General features: G+C 53.7%; 1 protein-coding gene across 1 annotated transcript in view; it reads right to left on the bottom strand.

Annotated features, from left to right (window-relative positions):
* Positions 1 to 4839: 4839 nt before the first annotated feature.
* The window catches only part of COL28A1 (collagen type XXVIII alpha 1 chain), a 67253-nt gene continuing 54498 nt past the window's right edge, over positions 4840 to 17594 (bottom strand). The window contains exons 32-37 of the mRNA XM_074195366.1: positions 16759 to 17313; positions 14437 to 14594; positions 9753 to 9957; positions 7150 to 7325; positions 5678 to 6676; positions 4840 to 5511 (exon numbers count right to left, since the gene is read on the bottom strand). Coding sequence (XP_074051467.1) covers positions 7153 to 7325; positions 9753 to 9957; positions 14437 to 14594; positions 16759 to 17313 — 1091 coding nt within the window. The 3' untranslated portion in view covers positions 4840 to 5511; positions 5678 to 6676; positions 7150 to 7152. The remainder of the gene's footprint in view (positions 5512 to 5677; positions 6677 to 7149; positions 7326 to 9752; positions 9958 to 14436; positions 14595 to 16758; positions 17314 to 17594) is intronic.

Here is a 17594-nt window from a genome sequence, read left to right on the forward strand (position 1 = left end):
GGTCAAGCCAGCGGGTCCCACCCAAACTGGACCTCTGGGTGCTCTGTCCCAACCAGCGTTCAGTGGTTCCACTTGTTCCCATGAGCACCGTCTTCTCGCTCGTTTTCCCATCCATCAGCAGGAATTAGCGCACCCACAGAAGCCAGGATGATTCAGAGGCAGTTGATTTGCAGTGAGGCATTAGCCTTTGAGGATCCTAATTGGCATCTCGTGGAAGCTCTCAGCAAAGGGATGTGGGCGCCTGCTGGGCCAGCTTCCCTCCGAGGTGTGAGCCCAAAGCTCCCTGAAATCCTCTGATGACAAGAGGCCGCTGGAGGAAGCAAGGGAGAGCTTCCCGTGCTTCCCAAGCTTCCCGAGCTTCCCAAGCTCCCGTTATAGCCTCCTCCAGCCCTCAGGTCTGGTCTCTGCTGGCCACACAAGCTTGGCTTCTAGTGGGGGTGCCGGGTGACCGGTGACCAAAGAGAAGGGAGACCTGAACCCCAAGCCTGCCTTGGACGGGGTCGGCAGGACCTGGACCAGTCACTGAACCTCTGCTGGTCTCAGTCCATCCCTAGGGTTGCTGCATTCAGAGTGAAGGGCCCAGATAAGCTGAACTACTGGGAACTGGGACAACCGTAAAACCCTTACTTCTCACAGGAGCGCCAAGGCCATAGGGTGATGGCCGCGGGACGTTCCTCCCAGGATGACCTTAGAGGACTAGCCTGGGGGGAGGTCGAGGGAGCCAGGCTGGGACTATCAGCATCTGCCCAAGTCTCCTCGGGCTGCCCAGGCCCAGATCCTCCTGGGCTCAGACAGTTTAATGAAGCCCATGGCCAACACCAGGCATGGAGGGTGCGACCCCGTCATCCATTGGCAAAGAGCTCAGGCCTGCCCGCCCGGGCATGATGCAGCCTGCCAGTGGTGGGGAGTGGCTGGGGAGCGGAGCCCTTTCCAGACAAGAGAAGCCTGGGTGCCAAGCTGCCCTCTGGCACCTCCTGGCTGTGGGACCTTGCCTGGCTTTGCTCACCTGCTACATGGGGATCAAGACACCTGCACTTCATCCCTCAAGAGCAGTGAGGGTGAGTGCCTGGAAAGGGAGGCCAGAGCTGTCCTTCCCCAGGGGGCACAGCTCCTGCGGACCCTGGGGGCAGCAAGGAGGGCACCCTCTAAACAGAGCTGAGTCACCTCCCCTCTAGAGCCCAGGTCTGAGAAGCAGAAGTCTCAGACGATGCCCGGATGCCTCTCTGGGACCTGATCCCGAGGCCAGATGTGTACAGAGGGGCCTCACAGCTTGGGTCGACATGGGGACCCAACCATTCTCTGGGTGATGACAGCTCAGGCCGAGACTGGGGGCCGTGGCAGGGATCAGGGTGTGGAAAGGGGCCCAGAGTTGGGCTCTGGCCATCCCAGCTCCTCAGCCCTGCCAGCCGGTGTGTCAAATGGTGGGGGCTGGGGCTGCAGGGGCCGTGCCCACCCTCCCCTTGGACTCTATTGGAAAAGCCTGGGGAACAGAATGTGGTCATCTCTCTGAGTCCACACCCATGGAGTGAGCAGGACATGATCACTGATCAGAGGTGAGGGACCCCATCCTGGGGCAGGGAGGACAGGTGATTAGGCCTAGCTGATGGACAGAGAGCATGGGGAGGATGGTGACCACCATGAGTCAAAGTGAGGAAGGACGGGAAAAACAAGTTTAATGGGGTGAGTCCTCTTCTGACTGCGTGGAGATCAGGGAGCCAATGAGGCATCCAGAGAAAAGATCCTGCCAACTGCTGAGAGGGTGGGCCTGACCTTGACAGACAGTCACCTGTGGCTGGGGCGGGGGGTTGAGGGAGACAGAAGCGGGGAGACCAAAAAGAGGGGGACTTAAGGGTTGTGACACATAAATAGAAGGTCATGGAGGCCCCCCCACAGTATGTAGGGGAAGGAGGGAGGACCAGACCAGGAGCCACTGGCTGGCCAGGGAGCGTGCTCCTCTTGCCCCAGAACTCTGGACATTGGTCCTTTCTGCCCACAGGGAACTCTACTGGTCTTCCTATTTCACTCTTATTTTTTAAAATTTTATTTAAGACAATGGTGTTAAGTGACTCACCCAAGGACACGCAGCTAGGCAACTATCATACAGGGTACCTATTTTTCCACATTTCTCCAGCATTTAGTATTTTCCTTTTCTGTCTTAGTCACCCATTTGATAGGGCTGAAGGGGTACCTCACAGCTGTTTTAATATGTAATTCGCTAATCAAGAATGATTTAGACCATTTTTTCCATGGGCCAATGATAGCATTGATTTCCCCTTCTGAAAACTGTTGGTATGATCATACCTTTGACCACGCATCCCATGGGGAATGGCTCTATTTTCATATATTTGACTCAGTTCTCCAAATAGTTAGAAATAGTCTTTATCAGAGAAGTGTGCTGAATCTCCTCATTTTGACCTCACTGATTTTGTTTTTATTTCACATAATCAAAATGGTGCCTTTTAGTTCACATAATTCTATCTTTGGTTTGTTCCTTAACGCTTCCTTTATCCTATCCCTGGCCACTGAGCCCCAAGGACATCGGCATGTTCAGTTATTACATCATGTCCAACTCTTTGTCACCCTACGGACCAAAGTCATGTTAATGCTGTCCACGGAAATGGGTCTTTGGCATTGCCGGCTCTTTTTCCTGATAAGAAAACTGAGGCAGACAGAGGTCAAGTGACTTGCCCAGCAGAACACAGGAAGTGCCTGAAATTAGATTTGAACCTGGGTCTTCCCGACCCCAAGCCCAACACTGAGACTCTTCTGTGCCCCAACATTGACCAGTGTTACGTTTATCAGTTAGCCAGTTGGCTTTGAGATGGGCCTTCTACCCCAACTCATTCCTTCCAAACCAAGTTCCTGATCCACCTACTCCATCCCAGGTGACCCAATGGCTAAATCTGCCCTGCCTTCCCTCAGTGCCCAGTGTTCCCATTGCCCTCCAGTTCCCAACACTGGTACCTGAGGGCAAGACTTTAGGCCTTTCTCTGCCTCGGTTTCCTCAATGGCAAAGCAGAGATGAGGATAGGACCTAACTTCTGAAGTGACCTTTCCACAGTACTTGCTTGGCTGCCATTCTCATTGTTCCTGTTGCCTACTAGATGCTTATCTGTGTGTCTGCATCCCCTCCCCTTAGAATGGAAGCACCTGAGGACGGGGGTCCTTCAGTTTGGGGTTTTCCTGAAGAATTCCCAGAGTCCCCAGGTCTTCTGGGAGGAGCCAGGGACCCTTTTGATCACAGTCGCCATCCAGTGTGACTGAAACAAGAATCTGGGCAGGAACGGTGGTGTTTATTCTGGGATTTTCCAGTTTTCTAATGTAATATTCAGTAAAGATGGCCTGCTGGGGCTTTGACTTTTTAACTAGTGAGTCCAGAGGCAATTTTCTCCTTACCTCTCCTGCTAATGGAGATTCTGGTGAGCCCCTGCTAAGGCGGGCCCCTGCTGGGGTGGGTCCCTGCTGAGGAGGTACCTGTTGGGATGGCACCTGCTGGGGTGGGCCCCTGCTGAGGCGGGCCCCTGCTGAGGTGGGCCCCTGCTGGGGTGGGTCCTTGCTGAGGAGGTACCTGTTGGGATGGCACCTGCTGGGGTGGGTCCTTGCTGAAGCGGGCCCCTGCTGGGGTGGGTCCTTGCTGAGGAGGTACCTGTTGGGATGGCACCTGCTGAGGTGGGCCCCTGCTGGGGAGGCACCTGCTGGGGAGGTACGTGTTGGGATGGGCTCCTGCTGAGATGGCACCTGCTGAGGCGGGCCCCTACTGGGGTGGGTCCTTGCTGAGGAGGTACCTGTTGGGATGGCACCTGCTGGGGTGGGCCCCTGCTGGGGCAGGTCCATGCTGGGATGGCACCTGCTGGGGTGGGCCCCTGCTGGGACAGGCACAAGCAAGCTGTGTTCCCAAAGTGCATTTTTCAGGGGTCAGATTTGGAAGAAAGTGGGCTATTTCTGCTGTATAGACCCCTGAAACCTTTCCAAGGTGAGTGTTTTTTCAGAAGCTGCTCTGATAGCCCTTTTCCACGACCTCCCCAAGCTGCCACTCTCTGCCCAGTTCCCCGGAGGGAACCCCATTTACTAGAAATGAGGTCACATCCCAAGTGGCACCTGATGCTCTCCGGCCCACTGGTCAGGAGGGGTGGGTTTTTCTCTAGGAAAAGAGTCCCTTGTTTGAGTCATCCAGGGGAGTGTTGGTCCAGAGTCCTCAGAGCCCTGGAGCAGACTTCAGCCAGCCTTAAAACCAGAGGCCACCAGTCCTTGCTCAGCCTCCCCAGAAGCCCATTTCTTGGGGGGCATTTGTTTCACGGCTTAGGAGCCCAGCGGGGCCAGGCCAGCTGCCCTCCTGACTGGGGCAGATCTGGACTGAGCAGCTGGGCAGCTGCGGCTATTATGGAACTCAGTCCAGGAGCATGGCAGGCCCTGGCTCGAGCTCCCCAGCTTCCGAAAGGCCTAGGCACCCTCTGGGCAGCCTGTCCCACAGGTGACATCTGCAGTCTCCCATAACCTCAGCGGTTACATCAAGCTCAGACTCCCCGGGAAGCACGGGATCCGGGGAGGCCCAGCCCACTGACCGCAGCCCTGGCTAGGAAATCAATGGGATCAACTGGACCCGAGGGTCAGAGGCTGCAGCTTTGTCCTGGCCGGTCTCCCTTTGCTGGGGGAAGTGGAACCTGGCTAACTCTGGGCTCCGGCTCTGCCCTGTTCCTCACTGTCCCCTCCGGGGCCCCCCGCTTCTGCCCTCATTGGCTCCCTCCCTGAGATCTCCCCCACCTGACGCCCATCCTCGTGGCGGCCTCACTATCATTAACAATGAAGGCCACTTCACTGGAGCCTCACAAGACCTTGGGAGGTCATCCTCCTACTGGCCTACTCTACAGGTGTGCAAGCTAAAGCCCAGGGATGGGCTGGGACTTGCCCAGGTCACACAGCCCCGGGGAGTGGGGAGTGTTGAGGCAGCATCGGAACTCAGGTCCTCCCGAATCTAAGACTAGCACTCTGCCCTGTGATGCTCCCTTGTTACCAAGGTAGGGCAGGGGGTGGACGGTCCCTCAGGAATGTTGGTCTCAGGTTTTTTCCCAAGCACTTTGCTTTCCCTCTGAGTTGCACCCAAGAGGCTGCAATTGCCACCACTGGAGTGAGCGTCCCCAGCGAGGACATCATCCATCTATCTAGGTGCGGATCTGCATTAAATATAGACTGCGGACAGTCAGGGGCCACATCGCTTTCTAGGGGTGGCTCCCTTTTCTGGGCCTCAGTGTCTGGACAAGATTGACTCCAAGACCCCTTCCTGAGCTGCATGGTTGTGAGTCTGATCTCTGCCTCTCATCCTCCCCCTGCAAAAGCCTGTAAACTGTCGGTTCTGAGCTCCCGGTCCATGGTGCTCCAGAGAAGATTCTCTGAGCGTCCTGCTCCAAGGTCCAGGAGACCAGGGCTGTGCCTGCATGGACCAGTCAGTGAGCTCCGTGGCATGCCCAGCCCCTCTGGCCACTGAGGCAGATGGCCACCTACTCATTGAGGCTCCTAGTGACAAGAAGGAGATGAGTCCATAGATGCCGCTATTATTAATCATGGCCGTGAACATGTATTTCATGTTCACACCTGGGCGTCGATGCAAGCGGCAGCCAAAGTGCTGACACTTTCAGGGCTGTCGCCAGTGGGCATCCATCACCGTTTGGGAAAGTCCTACCTTGATTACTGTGGGGCTGCTTTGGTGAAGGAACCCCGCCCCCAGTATCTGGTCTCGTTTTTTGGGCAGGACAAGTCTGCTCCAGAAGCCCAGAATGAAGTGCCCTCTCTGGCTGCCTCCAGACCCCAATCCAGGCTGCAGACGCTCAGGTGAAGCTGGTTCAGAGGGACAGAAGAGGAGGGGGAGACCTGGTTTGACTCTACTGGGGGAGGTTTGAGACCGACCTCACAAAGGAAGCCTCCCTCCCTGCTCCACCTCCATCTTGGTGACAAATGGAGAAAAAACCAAGTGGTTCTGGCTTTTGCTCCCCCTTTTCTGCCTCCCTAACCCAATGGTCCTCGTTTGAATCTCATGATCCTTCAGAATTGGGCCTCATCTTATTTCCTGTAACCTCTGACGATGGGATACGTGGGCTATGGTCAGAGGGAAGGAAGGTGGGAGGGGAGAAGAGAAGGCAGCGTTCTTCACCCAGCATCCCCCTCAGAAAGCTCTGTCGGGACAGAGAGCATCACCGGCGCGCCCACCTTCACCTGGCCCTTCAATGGCCTCTGAAGGTTGGACAGACACACACACACACACACACACACAGAGCTTGGTTTCTTTCCTGTCAAGTTAAGACAGAATCTGCCTCAAGCAAGTCTTTCATTGACCCAGTGGAACCTCCTAAATACAAAGCCCTTGACCCCAAACCCCTCCCTGGCTTTCAGGGTCTCTGTGGCAGTCTCGCTTGGCCACATTCTGACCCTTACCGATCCCTTCCCTCTAGGTGGAAGGGACTCCAGATTGGAGTAAGTGTTGGGATGGGGCAGGGGCCAGACTTGGACCCAGCTCCGGGGACTCAATTCATGACATTAGAAGTTGGCATAGCCTCTACCCAGGTGCCAAGAGAGGTGGGCATCAGCAGAGTGTGTGGGTGGCATGGGGAAGCAAGCAGGGATGCAGGAAGGCAGGATGCTGTGGCCTCTGGCATGTGGGGATGGCCTCCTCCTCTGACCAGGGCTGCAAAGAAGGAAGCAATCACTAGTCAACTGGCTGCCAGGGGCCAGGGCTGGGGCTAGGGCTGGGGCTGGGCCTGGGGCTGGGCACTCTGAAAAAATCTACAACAACCCTGGGAGGTCAAAGTTATCATTATTCTCATTTTACATTTGAGGAACCCAAGGGAAGTACCTGAGGCCCAATCTAAACAAAGGGTACCCAGCTTGGGAGGCCGGTGCCCAGCTTGGGAAGCCTCAGCCTGGCCTCCCCCATGGAAGTTCAGCTATCATGTGGGGGGCAGGAGGCCCCAGGGGAGCCCAGGTGGGAGCCTCCCACCCTGGAGCTCTGGTGATTGGGCACCAAGAACCAGATGGGAGAGGGCTCAGATGAGGGCCTGGCTCTTCTCTCCCTAATCATTGAAGGGCCCAGGCTCCCAGACAGGCTTGTCTGGTGCCCAGGCTGGAGCAGGGCTGGGCAGAGACTGCAGATGCACTCACCCACTAGCCTCGAACGCAGGCCTGGCGACATTCGTGCTCACTGTTGAATCGGTTGCCGGTGCCGCCACAGCCACTATACCAGAAGCGGGCACATGCATCCACCACCTTGTCATAGTACCACCGGACGACATAGTCCCCACAGTCCCCAGGTTTCAGGGTTTGCAGGCACCGGGGATCTAGGAGGACACCCAATGCAATGAGTCGCTCAGAGTGGGCTCTACAGACCAGGAGATGGGGGCCAACAAGAGGTGGCACGCTTGGGCCTCAGGGGGAGGGTGATTAGGTCAAATGCAGGCCTGGCCTCTGGACCAATGGCCAGGAGGAAGCAGCATGTATGAGGAGGGTCCCAAATGGGTTCATTCCTTAGCTTAGCAGGGGTTACAAGGGACTAACAGCTTAAAGGGGGCTTCCCATGGGTCTGAGCACAGGGAGGAGATGTGGGCATGCCCATGCAGGAAGGTCTAAGACCTGGCTTCAAATCCTAGTCCTAGGGTTTATTTGCTAGCTGTGTGACCTTGAGTAAGTCACCCCACTTCTCTGGGGCTCAGCTTCCACCTGTGTAAACAATACTGATTCATGATATCTGCCCTCTCAACCTCACATGGGCCAATCACAAGAGATGGAGAAGACACTGATGATGCTCTCCCAAAGGTCCAAGGCATCCTGGCTCTTCTTATCATGGACCTGTGTCATCTGACCCCTACAACATTCCTGCGAGGGAGTGTTTTTACCCCCCCCCTTCATAATTGAGGAGATGGAGTCAAACAGAGATTAAGGGACTTGCCCAGGGCCATACAGCCAGGATGTAGCTAAGGCCATATTTGAACTCAAGCCTTCCTAGTTCCAGGCTCAGAGCTCTGTATACGGGGTCATCTAGCCAGTCAGAGTTAAGTGTCTAGCAGGTGGGAGATCCAATAGGGTCCACAAGAGGTATTTTTTGTACCTTACTACAAAGGAAGGAGGTCAGCTCCTCCTGGGTAGCCTCAGAGACAATTCCAGTGATGGCCAGGGTGGAACCCCCCTAGCTGTTCCCCCTGGGTTTGATTTCTTCTGTTTAGTCTCTCAACTGGGAACAACTTTCCCTCTCATATAATGGGAGTCGATATCTAGAGACTCTATAGAATTATCTAGAAAGTCTTTTTGAGTTTGGGTTTAACGAGGTGTCCAAGTCTGAATCTGGCCCCGTATTCAGTTGGCTATAAATGCTTGCCACTCGCGGTGATAAGTTGTTCAGCTCCTGCTGCTGTTTCCTGCCAGTCCTACTTGGGCTCTACTTTTCTGTAGTTTCTGCTTATAATATCTTGGTCTTACATCACTAGGCCTAGCCATTGGAAAGCAGAGCCATGTGGCTCAGCCATGGTTTTTTTGGCCATTTCTTGGTCATTGCACTGTCATCTGGGTTCCCGTGGGTGTCCCCTACAGTGGACCTTTTGGTCCTCTCTTGGACCTGAGCCATCTCATGGGCTCCATCCACTTCCATTAGATGAATCCAGGGATGTCTACCTCCTGGCAGCCTCTGCTCTTTTGCCATGAGGTGATCTCTATTCCAAAATTATTTCTCCATTCTATGTCTTGGCAACATCTACCGACCCTCTTCTTCCTCTGATTAAAGTGCTCATCTCTGCATAGTTGACTTGGCCTGATGGGCCTTGTGCTTCAGCAGTACCATAGAAGCTTATATCTGGACACTTCCAATTCAACTCTAATATTCCAAATATAGAGAGGAAGATTATTCATTGTTAATGAGTTTAAGCTGTCTGTCCCAGGCCTGAGGCTCCAACTCCAGCTTCCTTGGGGATCAACCACTATCTCTAAAGCCAGACACAGGGGATGTCCTCCTCACATCTTATCAGTCCCTGCTTTGAGAAGAAGACAAGAAACTCCCCATATTGCTAGGGCATGTTTGCTATGGTGACTCGGTGCCTCCTGCCCCAGAGAGTGGTGGGAATGAAAGTGTTCAGGGATAGATCATAGTGATGGCCATGACAATGGTAATGCTGCTGTTGTGTTGATGAAGCACCTTCCCGCAAGATGGGGCAGCCCCTGTTCCCAGGAACCCATGCTCAGTAGCCTCTCTGCAGACAGGAAGGTGAGGCAGAGAAGCAAAGAAGGGTCCCAAGGGTAGAGGTGGCCCCCATATCTGTTCCTCCAATAACCCCAGGATGGCCTTCTCTCCTGCTCTTACCTCCCCCCACCTGGAGGCAAGGCAATCTGCTGTCCCAAGTGGAATAGAGGGGCTGCCTGAGGACACATGGGGGTCTCCCTGCTGACATTTGCAAGAAGAGGCTGGAGATCCCCTTTTATTGGGGATGACACTCACCCAAGAGTTGGGCCAGGCAGTCTCTGAGTGATTCTGGGGTTGTGGACACAGTTGAAGGTCTCCTCACCTGCTGGCCCCAACCTTCCCAGCCCATGAAATCTAGAAACTAGAAGAGTGCTGCCTGCTCATCCCATCAAAGAGGAGAGGTGACTGCTCTCTGCCCCCTCCCAATCCCATTCAGGAGGAAATTTGGAATTCAGAGGAATGTTAGTAGGCCTAGAGCAATATTGCCTGTTTCATAGACAAGAAAAGGGAAGATGCCAGGATTAGCCGGCCCTCTCACCTTGATGTGCAGGCTCAACAGTGGGCATGACAAAAATGGGCTGAAGTGTCCTGAGTTGCTCATTCTGTGCCCCATCACCATCCAAGGGGCTGCTGGACTTTCTGGGAGCCACAGACATGCTGCTCATCGTTGCCACAGTGGAGACTTCCCTCCTGAGGGACGGGAACAGTCCAGCTCCTTTGTCCTGGGCTTCTGGAGAACCAAGCTAAAGGAAAACTGAGTCAGTCCCAGATGGTCCTCTCTCCCACATCTTCTCCCTGTGCTCAGACCCATGGGAAGCCCCCTTTAAGCTGTTGGTCCCTTGTAACCCCTCCTAAGCTAAGGAATGGACCCATTTGGGACCTTCCTCACACATGCTGCTTCCTCCTAGCCATTGGTCCAGAGGCCAGTCTCTAAGGAGCTATCATCATTCTGCATGGCCTCTGTCATCCTCCCCCTGCCCCCATCAATTGACAACCAATTCTAGGCTCTACTGTGGGCCAGGTTCATGCTATGACAAAGATGGTACAGGAGAGACTCCTCATAAGAGGGTCCCACCCAGAGACCCCAAGGTGCCAGTTCTCCAAGACCTGCCTCTGGTCACAAACACACCTGTCCTTTTCCCTCCCAGGGAGATAGAGTCACAAGGGTACAAGATGGAAAGTAGGGAGAGGGTCATTTTATCCAGGAGTCATTCTTTGCTCATCATTCTCCCCTGAATCCCATTTTCAATCATTATGGCTTGTCCAGTCCTTCATCCACAATAGTTTTCACATCTACTGACCACCAGTCCAGACCTGTTCTCCCCAGATCTCATCCAGAGAAGCAACTCCCATGGAGAAGAGACCTCCATTCCATTACCACCATGCAGGGCTCCCCTTGAGTGCCAGCCCTGCTCACCACCTGATCTCCACAGTCATCATCTGGGGACACAATCCATCTCTACCACCACTAACCCCAACTGCTATCATTTGGCCTCCAAATGGGCAGGCAAGCATCCTGGCCAAGGCAGCCAGGCACCCAAAGGAAAGATCTTGCCCCTTCTCTCTCCTCAGACCTCCACCAAGATAGCCCAGAACCCTCAACCTAAGGGACCAGCACTTCCTAGACCATTAACTCTGCTCCTAGTCTAGTCCTGAGGCTCCTATCCAGGAATTGAAACCCACCCACCCCCACTCCCTCTGACACACAACAATCATAAATACTGAACACCTAGGAAACGAAGTTCTCATCAATAGAGTTCTTGGCTCCATCACATGGGTTCAACAATGGGTAGATGGCTCAATGGATGGAGGGCTTGGAGTCAGGAAAACCTGAGTTCTAATCCAGCCTCGGCTACTTTGTTGACCCTAAATAAGTCATTGAATCTGCCTTCGTTTGCTGGAGCAGGAAATGGCAAACCTCTTTATTATATCTGCTAAGAAAATCCCATGGTCAGTAAGGCCCAGAAAATTTAATGAGGACTTTTAATAGAATTTATTGTTGTTCATCTTGTGTTTTCAATTGTGTCTGATTTTTTGTAGCCCCAATTTGAGTTTCCTTGGTAAAGATATTAGAGTGGTTTGTGATTTCCTCGTCCATCTCATTTTCCAAATGAGAAAACTGAAAAAAAAAATGGGGACAAGGGTCTTTCCCAGGGTCATAAAGCTAGTAAGTATCTGAGGCCAGATTTGAACATTCTAACTCCAGGCCCAGCCCTCTGTCCACTGAGCCACCCAAGCCTCCCCATTTAATAGGATGAAAGCATTTCAAAGAGGCATTAGGTGTGTCAGGGGTCGACATGACCATCTGATGATGTCATTACAAATGAAAGTGGGGGAGAACCAATGGTCTAGCAGATGCACTTCAAAAGGAGACCAGCTCGCCACAACCAAGTCCATGGACGTGATATGATGGACCATTGGGGTAATGACAAGTCCAAAGCATGGAGAGAAGCTAGGAAGACTTAGATGAAGAGATGCAGAGTGAAGTCAGAAGAACCAGGAAAACAATAGTAATCCCCTCATGGAGAAGGCAGCAGACAATGAGTGGACAAGATGGCCCCCGGGGTCAGGCCCAGTGGAAGCATTGGTTAATTGGACTCACTTGTTTTTGTCTTTTCTGCTTTTCCTACATCTCTGGGGTGCAGAGGGATAAAGATAAACTTGTAAATGAAAGTGATATAAAGATGGAGGGGCTCAGGAAGCAGAATTTTAAATGCAAGGCTCACCAAGGGCTCTAAACCTTGGCCTCCTGAGGCTCTCCCCTTCCTCCACCTACATATTGAATCTAACTAAATCACCTAATGCAGGAAGGGGTCCTTCTTGAATTCAAGGAAGGGTCAGCAATGAAGCTTTTGCCCTTGAAATTCTAGGGAGGAATGCTCAGAGTCTCTATAGCAGGCAAGCTGAGCTAGAAATGGCACAACCCCAGTGCCAATGTGCTGGGAGGGTGGAGGAGTAGGTGTCTGGGAATGGAGAAGGCAGCAGAAGAAGAAAAGGGAAGAATGGAGTGAAGAAGGCCTCTTCATGCATGTCAACAAGTCCAGGGCCCAGAATCCTGGAGGAGATGAGTGGGACATAATCACACTCTACTATGGGAGAGACTGCTGGGACAGAAGAAGGAAATGGATGAGTAGCTAGGGAGATGGACCCCCTACCCACCCAAAGGTTCCAGGACATGGCCTTCGGATAGATCGAATTCTAAGCATGAATTTGAAAGAGGTGGTAGCTCCAGTGGAAGTTCCTGTATCCTTGCCAGGGAGCCCCCCACGCCCTGCCCCGAGGTTGTGAGAGAGAAGAGGGTTTCTGGGCATGATCTGAAGGGTAGTCAAGACTTTGGAGAGTCCACTTGAGAGGGAGGATAAATGGAGTCCAGTGAGCACCAAATTCCTGCAGGAAGGTCTGTACAGGGGGAGCTCCCCAGAATGACCTTCTCAGGACACGAGGAGGGTGATTCCCAGCAGGCTGAGATGGGCTCACTGAACTTTGAAAAGAGGAGCAGGAAGCCCAGAGAGCCCAGGTCGCCTGTACCATCACCCCCATCCAGTATCATGATCCAGAATGAGTGGGCAGACCCTCCTTGCAGAGGTGCCCTGGTCTAAAGCATTAGTGGTTGGCTGGGGGGAGTCTTGGACTCTCTCCATCCTCACCTGGACTTCACTAAACTATACCCACCCCTTCGGCATGCTCCCAGGTCCAGGGGCCATCACTATTTTTTTTTTAGGCTTTTGCAAGGCAAATGGGGTTAAGTGGCTTGCCCAAGGCCACACAGCTAAGTAATTATTAAATGTTTGAGCACGGATTTGAACTCAGGTACTCCTGACTCCAGGGCTGGTGCTCTATCCACTGCACCACCTAGCCTCCCCCAGGGGCCATCACTATTCCAGGGAGTTTAGGTGCTGCCCTCTGTTCCTTTCTAGACCTATCGATGGCCCCAAAGCTGCCTCTTCTGGGAATAACTGCCCCAGCTGCCAACACCACTGTCCCCACTGGTATTTGTTGGCTGACTTCCCTCAGGCAGTGATGACAGCATATCTCTGGGTGGGCAACCGAGCTTGGTCAGTCTGTCTGGGGACAAGTCTTGTTTATTTTCTTCACTTGTCCCAGACAGCCTCCTCCCTAAGTGCCCTGAGATAGGAAATGTCACCTCCGAGTAGTGATGCTTCCAGATCCCCAGAGGACAGGGAAAACACATACACACAGATACACACACACACACACACACACACACACACACACACACACACTATAGACGTCTAGGAAACACAATAAAAACTTCACTATTTGAAGAAAACCTCTCATTAATACAATGGAGGAGACATCTATTCCAGTCAAATTTAGGGAGGGCAGGATTGATTTCCAAGACTGGACAAAGGTATCAGAGACCACCTGCCCCCACCCCCAGGTCTCCCTTGCAATCCTAGATCTCCCCCATACCTCCTGTCCAGATCTTGTCTGCCCGTAGCTGTTTGCCTGTTGTCTCCCAGTGAGTCTGGGAATCCCTTGCAGGGTCTGGTTTTGGCCTTTTCATAGCCTCCAGCCAGTGCTGGGTATACAGCAGGTGCTTAATCAGTGCTGTCAAAGGTTTAAAATCACCTCTCAAGGAACAAAGCCTTCCATTCTCATACTGAATTTACTTAGAAATATTCCAGAGGAACAAACCCAAAGGTTCTTCCCTTCTCCCCTTCCTCGATGCCCCTCTGGGTCAACTTCCTACAAGAAAACTATAGATCCTGCCCACCCTTTCTCAGAACCTCTGGGATCCATTTTCCCAAACTTCTGAGTCCCCTCCCAGAGTCATTTGCACACCCTCCCCCAGGCCAGACCAGGTCTTGACCCTTGGTGGTTCCTCCAGCTTCTGAAGGCCAGACTGATGAAGGCTCACCTGTCAGATAGTCCTGAGCCAGGCTGGGACTATCTGCCCTCAAGGACCTCATGTTTTCAAGGAGGAGACACCATTCAAATCATAGGCAATAGACCAAAGGTAACCTGGGAGGGGAAACCACTAGCTTCTGGGGGTGGGGGTGGAACACAGAGAGAGGGGCTGGTCACTGAAGGTTAGATTTGAAGCCACAGCCCTTATGATCCACATGGACCTAGAAGCAGCAGCACCAAAGAAGCCACAGAGCACAAAAGGGGGAAACTGAGGCCAGGGATCACACAGGAAAGAAGTGGCAGCGCTGAGGGTCTTGGGCTTTCCAGTGGGGAAGAGACAACTGACTTACCAACTCGCTGCTCTCCATCATCTCCATCTCAGCCGTGGGAGCATTCGCAGTACCCCTTAGGCCCCCAAATTCCTGGTGAAGAATCGAGGACCCAAGAATTTGATCCAGGTAAGAGTTCAAGTCCTCACAAATTTTTTGGAACAGTTTATTCTCCAGAGCTGCCAAGAAAAGCAGGGGGAGACTTGAGACGTGAGGATGGCCCACTGAGGAGGGCTCATGGAGGTTGGCTGCCATCTTCCTCCTAAGAGGAAAGACTTTCCTCCGCCCACCAATCAAGTGTCTCAGATGACCAAGGCGGGATGGAGGCACCTTCCTTCCTCTCTGAAAGTTCCCCAAAGCCCCAGCCACTGGGTCAGGAACGTCAGCTTCCCAAGTGCTGGGTTTCCTTTACCCAGAAGTATGGCGCAGTGCCTGCTCTGGTGGCCGGTGGCTCTGGCTAAGAGGAGAGTCAGTGCAGGACAGGCCCCTGCCCGAGTCTCCCCGGCCCTGCTGGGATGCCCATGCCCCCACGGTCCTGGACTTTGTTTGGACCAGAGCTTGAGGCTGCCTCGTCTCAGGGAGGGTCATACGAGGTGTTCTGCTCATTGTATCCCCCCAAACTAGCTTCCCTCCGTAAGCCAGTGGAGTCTTCTCTGGCCATTTACATTGGGCTTCGGAGAAGGGGTGGTCATGGGTGGCATGGCACAGGAAAGAGGAGGAAGCCCAACCTAGGGACCCCAGGTGGTCAGAAGGGAAGGGTTGATACATGCTGGTGGAGGGGCCTTGGACCGCTGCTGAGGGAAGACAGCCCCTCACCCACTGGGGGAGAAGAATGGGGTTGAAAGCAGCCACACCTGCACAGATTTCTGAATCAAACAACCTTGAAGTAAAGTCTACAAGGTTGAGGGAGAAAGGTGGCCCCTCTGCCAATTGTTGTGCTGAAGGCCTGAGTTCAAATCCAGTCTCAGACACTTACTGGCTGCATGACCCTAGACAAGTCACTTCACCTCTGTTGGCTTCCATTTTCCCAACTGTAAAATGGAGACAATAACAGTCCTCTGTCCAAGGGAGGATCGTGCCCCAAGGGTGGAGAAGGCCTTCATAGCCCTCATTTTGCAGATTAGGAAGCAATTTAGAATTAGGAAGAGACTAGAGACTTCCTCACCCAAGGTGACCTGTCCCAGAATCACAAAGAACTTTCTTTGCCTTTTCTGCCCTAGCCCGGGTCTCAAGGAGCATTCAGTCTCCTGGGCTCTTCCCAGGTCAGTGGCCACAGACTGGGGATGTGGAGCTTTCTTGGCTCCCTCCTCTTGGAGCCTGGGTGATGTGTGCCTCATAAATACCAAAGCTGGCCCAAAGGAAGCTCACCCAGTCCAGGTGAGAGCCTCCCGTCTGAAGCTAGGATGTGTAGGGAGCTAGGCAGCCTGGCCTTTTTCACCCAGGATGGGTAGGGGGCTCAGCCTATCATCTAGGGGCACAGTTGGCTCAGGAGCCCAGGATGGCATACTCTGTCTGACACATGGGGAGGTGGGCCAAGCCTCGAGGCCCTGTGCCCCCTAGGGTCCTTCCTTCCCCTCTCCCTCCCAGGTGTACAGGGAGGCTGCATTCTGTGGTGGAAAGGGATTGTGTAACCTTGTCTGAGTCCCTGCTTCTCAGGGCCACCTCAGTCTGTAAAAAGTGGTCCTTGCCCCCAGCTCTGACTGAAGTCTCAAAGCCAAGACAGGCTTTACCCTTTGGAAGCTTCGGGGTGCCAACCTCACATTTCCCTTGCTGGCTCAACAGACCCTAGGGATGAGCCAGGAAGGGCCTATTAGCACCCTGGGGGGCTGGCAATGGCCCAGGCTAATCTGAAAGTGAGGCACCTGCCAACATGTCCACACAGGTGACAAGTTGGCACAGGGCATGGCTCATAAGGCTGAAGGGTTTCATTACAGCCCTGAACTAGATGGGCCCTTGTTCTGTTGGCACCAGAAGGCAGCACAAGGAGCTCTGGAGAAGGGACAAGGTGGAAACATCAGCTGCTTTCAAGGCCTTTGGAAGCAATGGGCTCCATTCCTTTCTAGACCTATCTATGGCCCTGAAGCCGCTTCTTCAGGGAATAACTGCCCCAGCTGCTGACACCACTGTTCTCACCAGTGTTTGTTGACTGACTTCCATGGGCAGTGATGCTAGCATTTCTCTGGGTGGGCAGCTGAGCTTGGTCAGTCTATCCCCGTCTCTGGGAGTCTTTAGAATATGGTGGCATAGTAAGCATGTATTAAGTATCCACTGTATACAACCCTGTGCCCCCCCTCTCCTAAGTCCTTGGGGATCCTGGGGCAGTGGGCTTAGGCTTCCCCTTACCTGGGAGAGTTAGGAAGTCATCGATCTGGTAGACATGCTCACTATCGGGGTCTGTGGCGATCAGGTCCATCTCTAGGCGAAAGACCTCGAAGTTGGGGTCACTCTCTTTCACCACACCGATCACAAAGACTTCCACGCCCGAGGTATTGGCTGTCTTCACCACCTGCTCCAGGTTCATCTCATCACGGGCATCTGCCTGCCCGTCAGTGATGACCAAGGCCACCTTCCTCACCGCAGGCCTGGCGGCCTGGAACATGACATTGGCGGCCTGCAGTGCAGAGGCTGTGTAGGTGCCTTCGCCCAGGTACTGCATGGCATCCACTGCGCTCTTGAGGCGGTCCTTGCTGGAGAAGTGCCTGAGGTCGGCCTCCACCTCCACCTCGTGGCTGTAGTTGATGAGGCCCATGCGAGCAGCAGCATGGTCCACGGCCACACGGTCGATGAGCTTCTTGACAAAATCCTTAATGATCCCAAAGTTCTCTGGGCCCACGCTCTCGGAGCTGTCGATCACGAACACCAGTTCCAGGGGGCTCTCTCTGCACTTGGCCCCACAACCTGAAAGACCAGCAGGGTCCAAGTGAGGCGTCGGCTTGGGGACCCCATTCCCGACGGCCCAGAGTCCCTCCAGCCTCAGATGGTGCAGCTCCCGGAGGCCATGAAGGAGGACCACCATGCAGGAGAGAGTGGTGGGGAAGCAGACCAAGGGGGGGACAAGGCCACTGGACACCCCTCAACCACACCCTAATGGCACACCAAGTCCAGGAAGGTTATCCTGCAAGGTGGGTCCTGCTCCTGGCCTGGAGCCCCTGCCTACCCTGTCATTGACCTCTGGGGAT

Source organism: Macrotis lagotis, chromosome 7 (genome assembly GCF_037893015.1).
Source record: "Macrotis lagotis isolate mMagLag1 chromosome 7, bilby.v1.9.chrom.fasta, whole genome shotgun sequence".
NCBI lineage: Eukaryota > Metazoa > Chordata > Mammalia > Peramelemorphia > Peramelidae > Macrotis > Macrotis lagotis.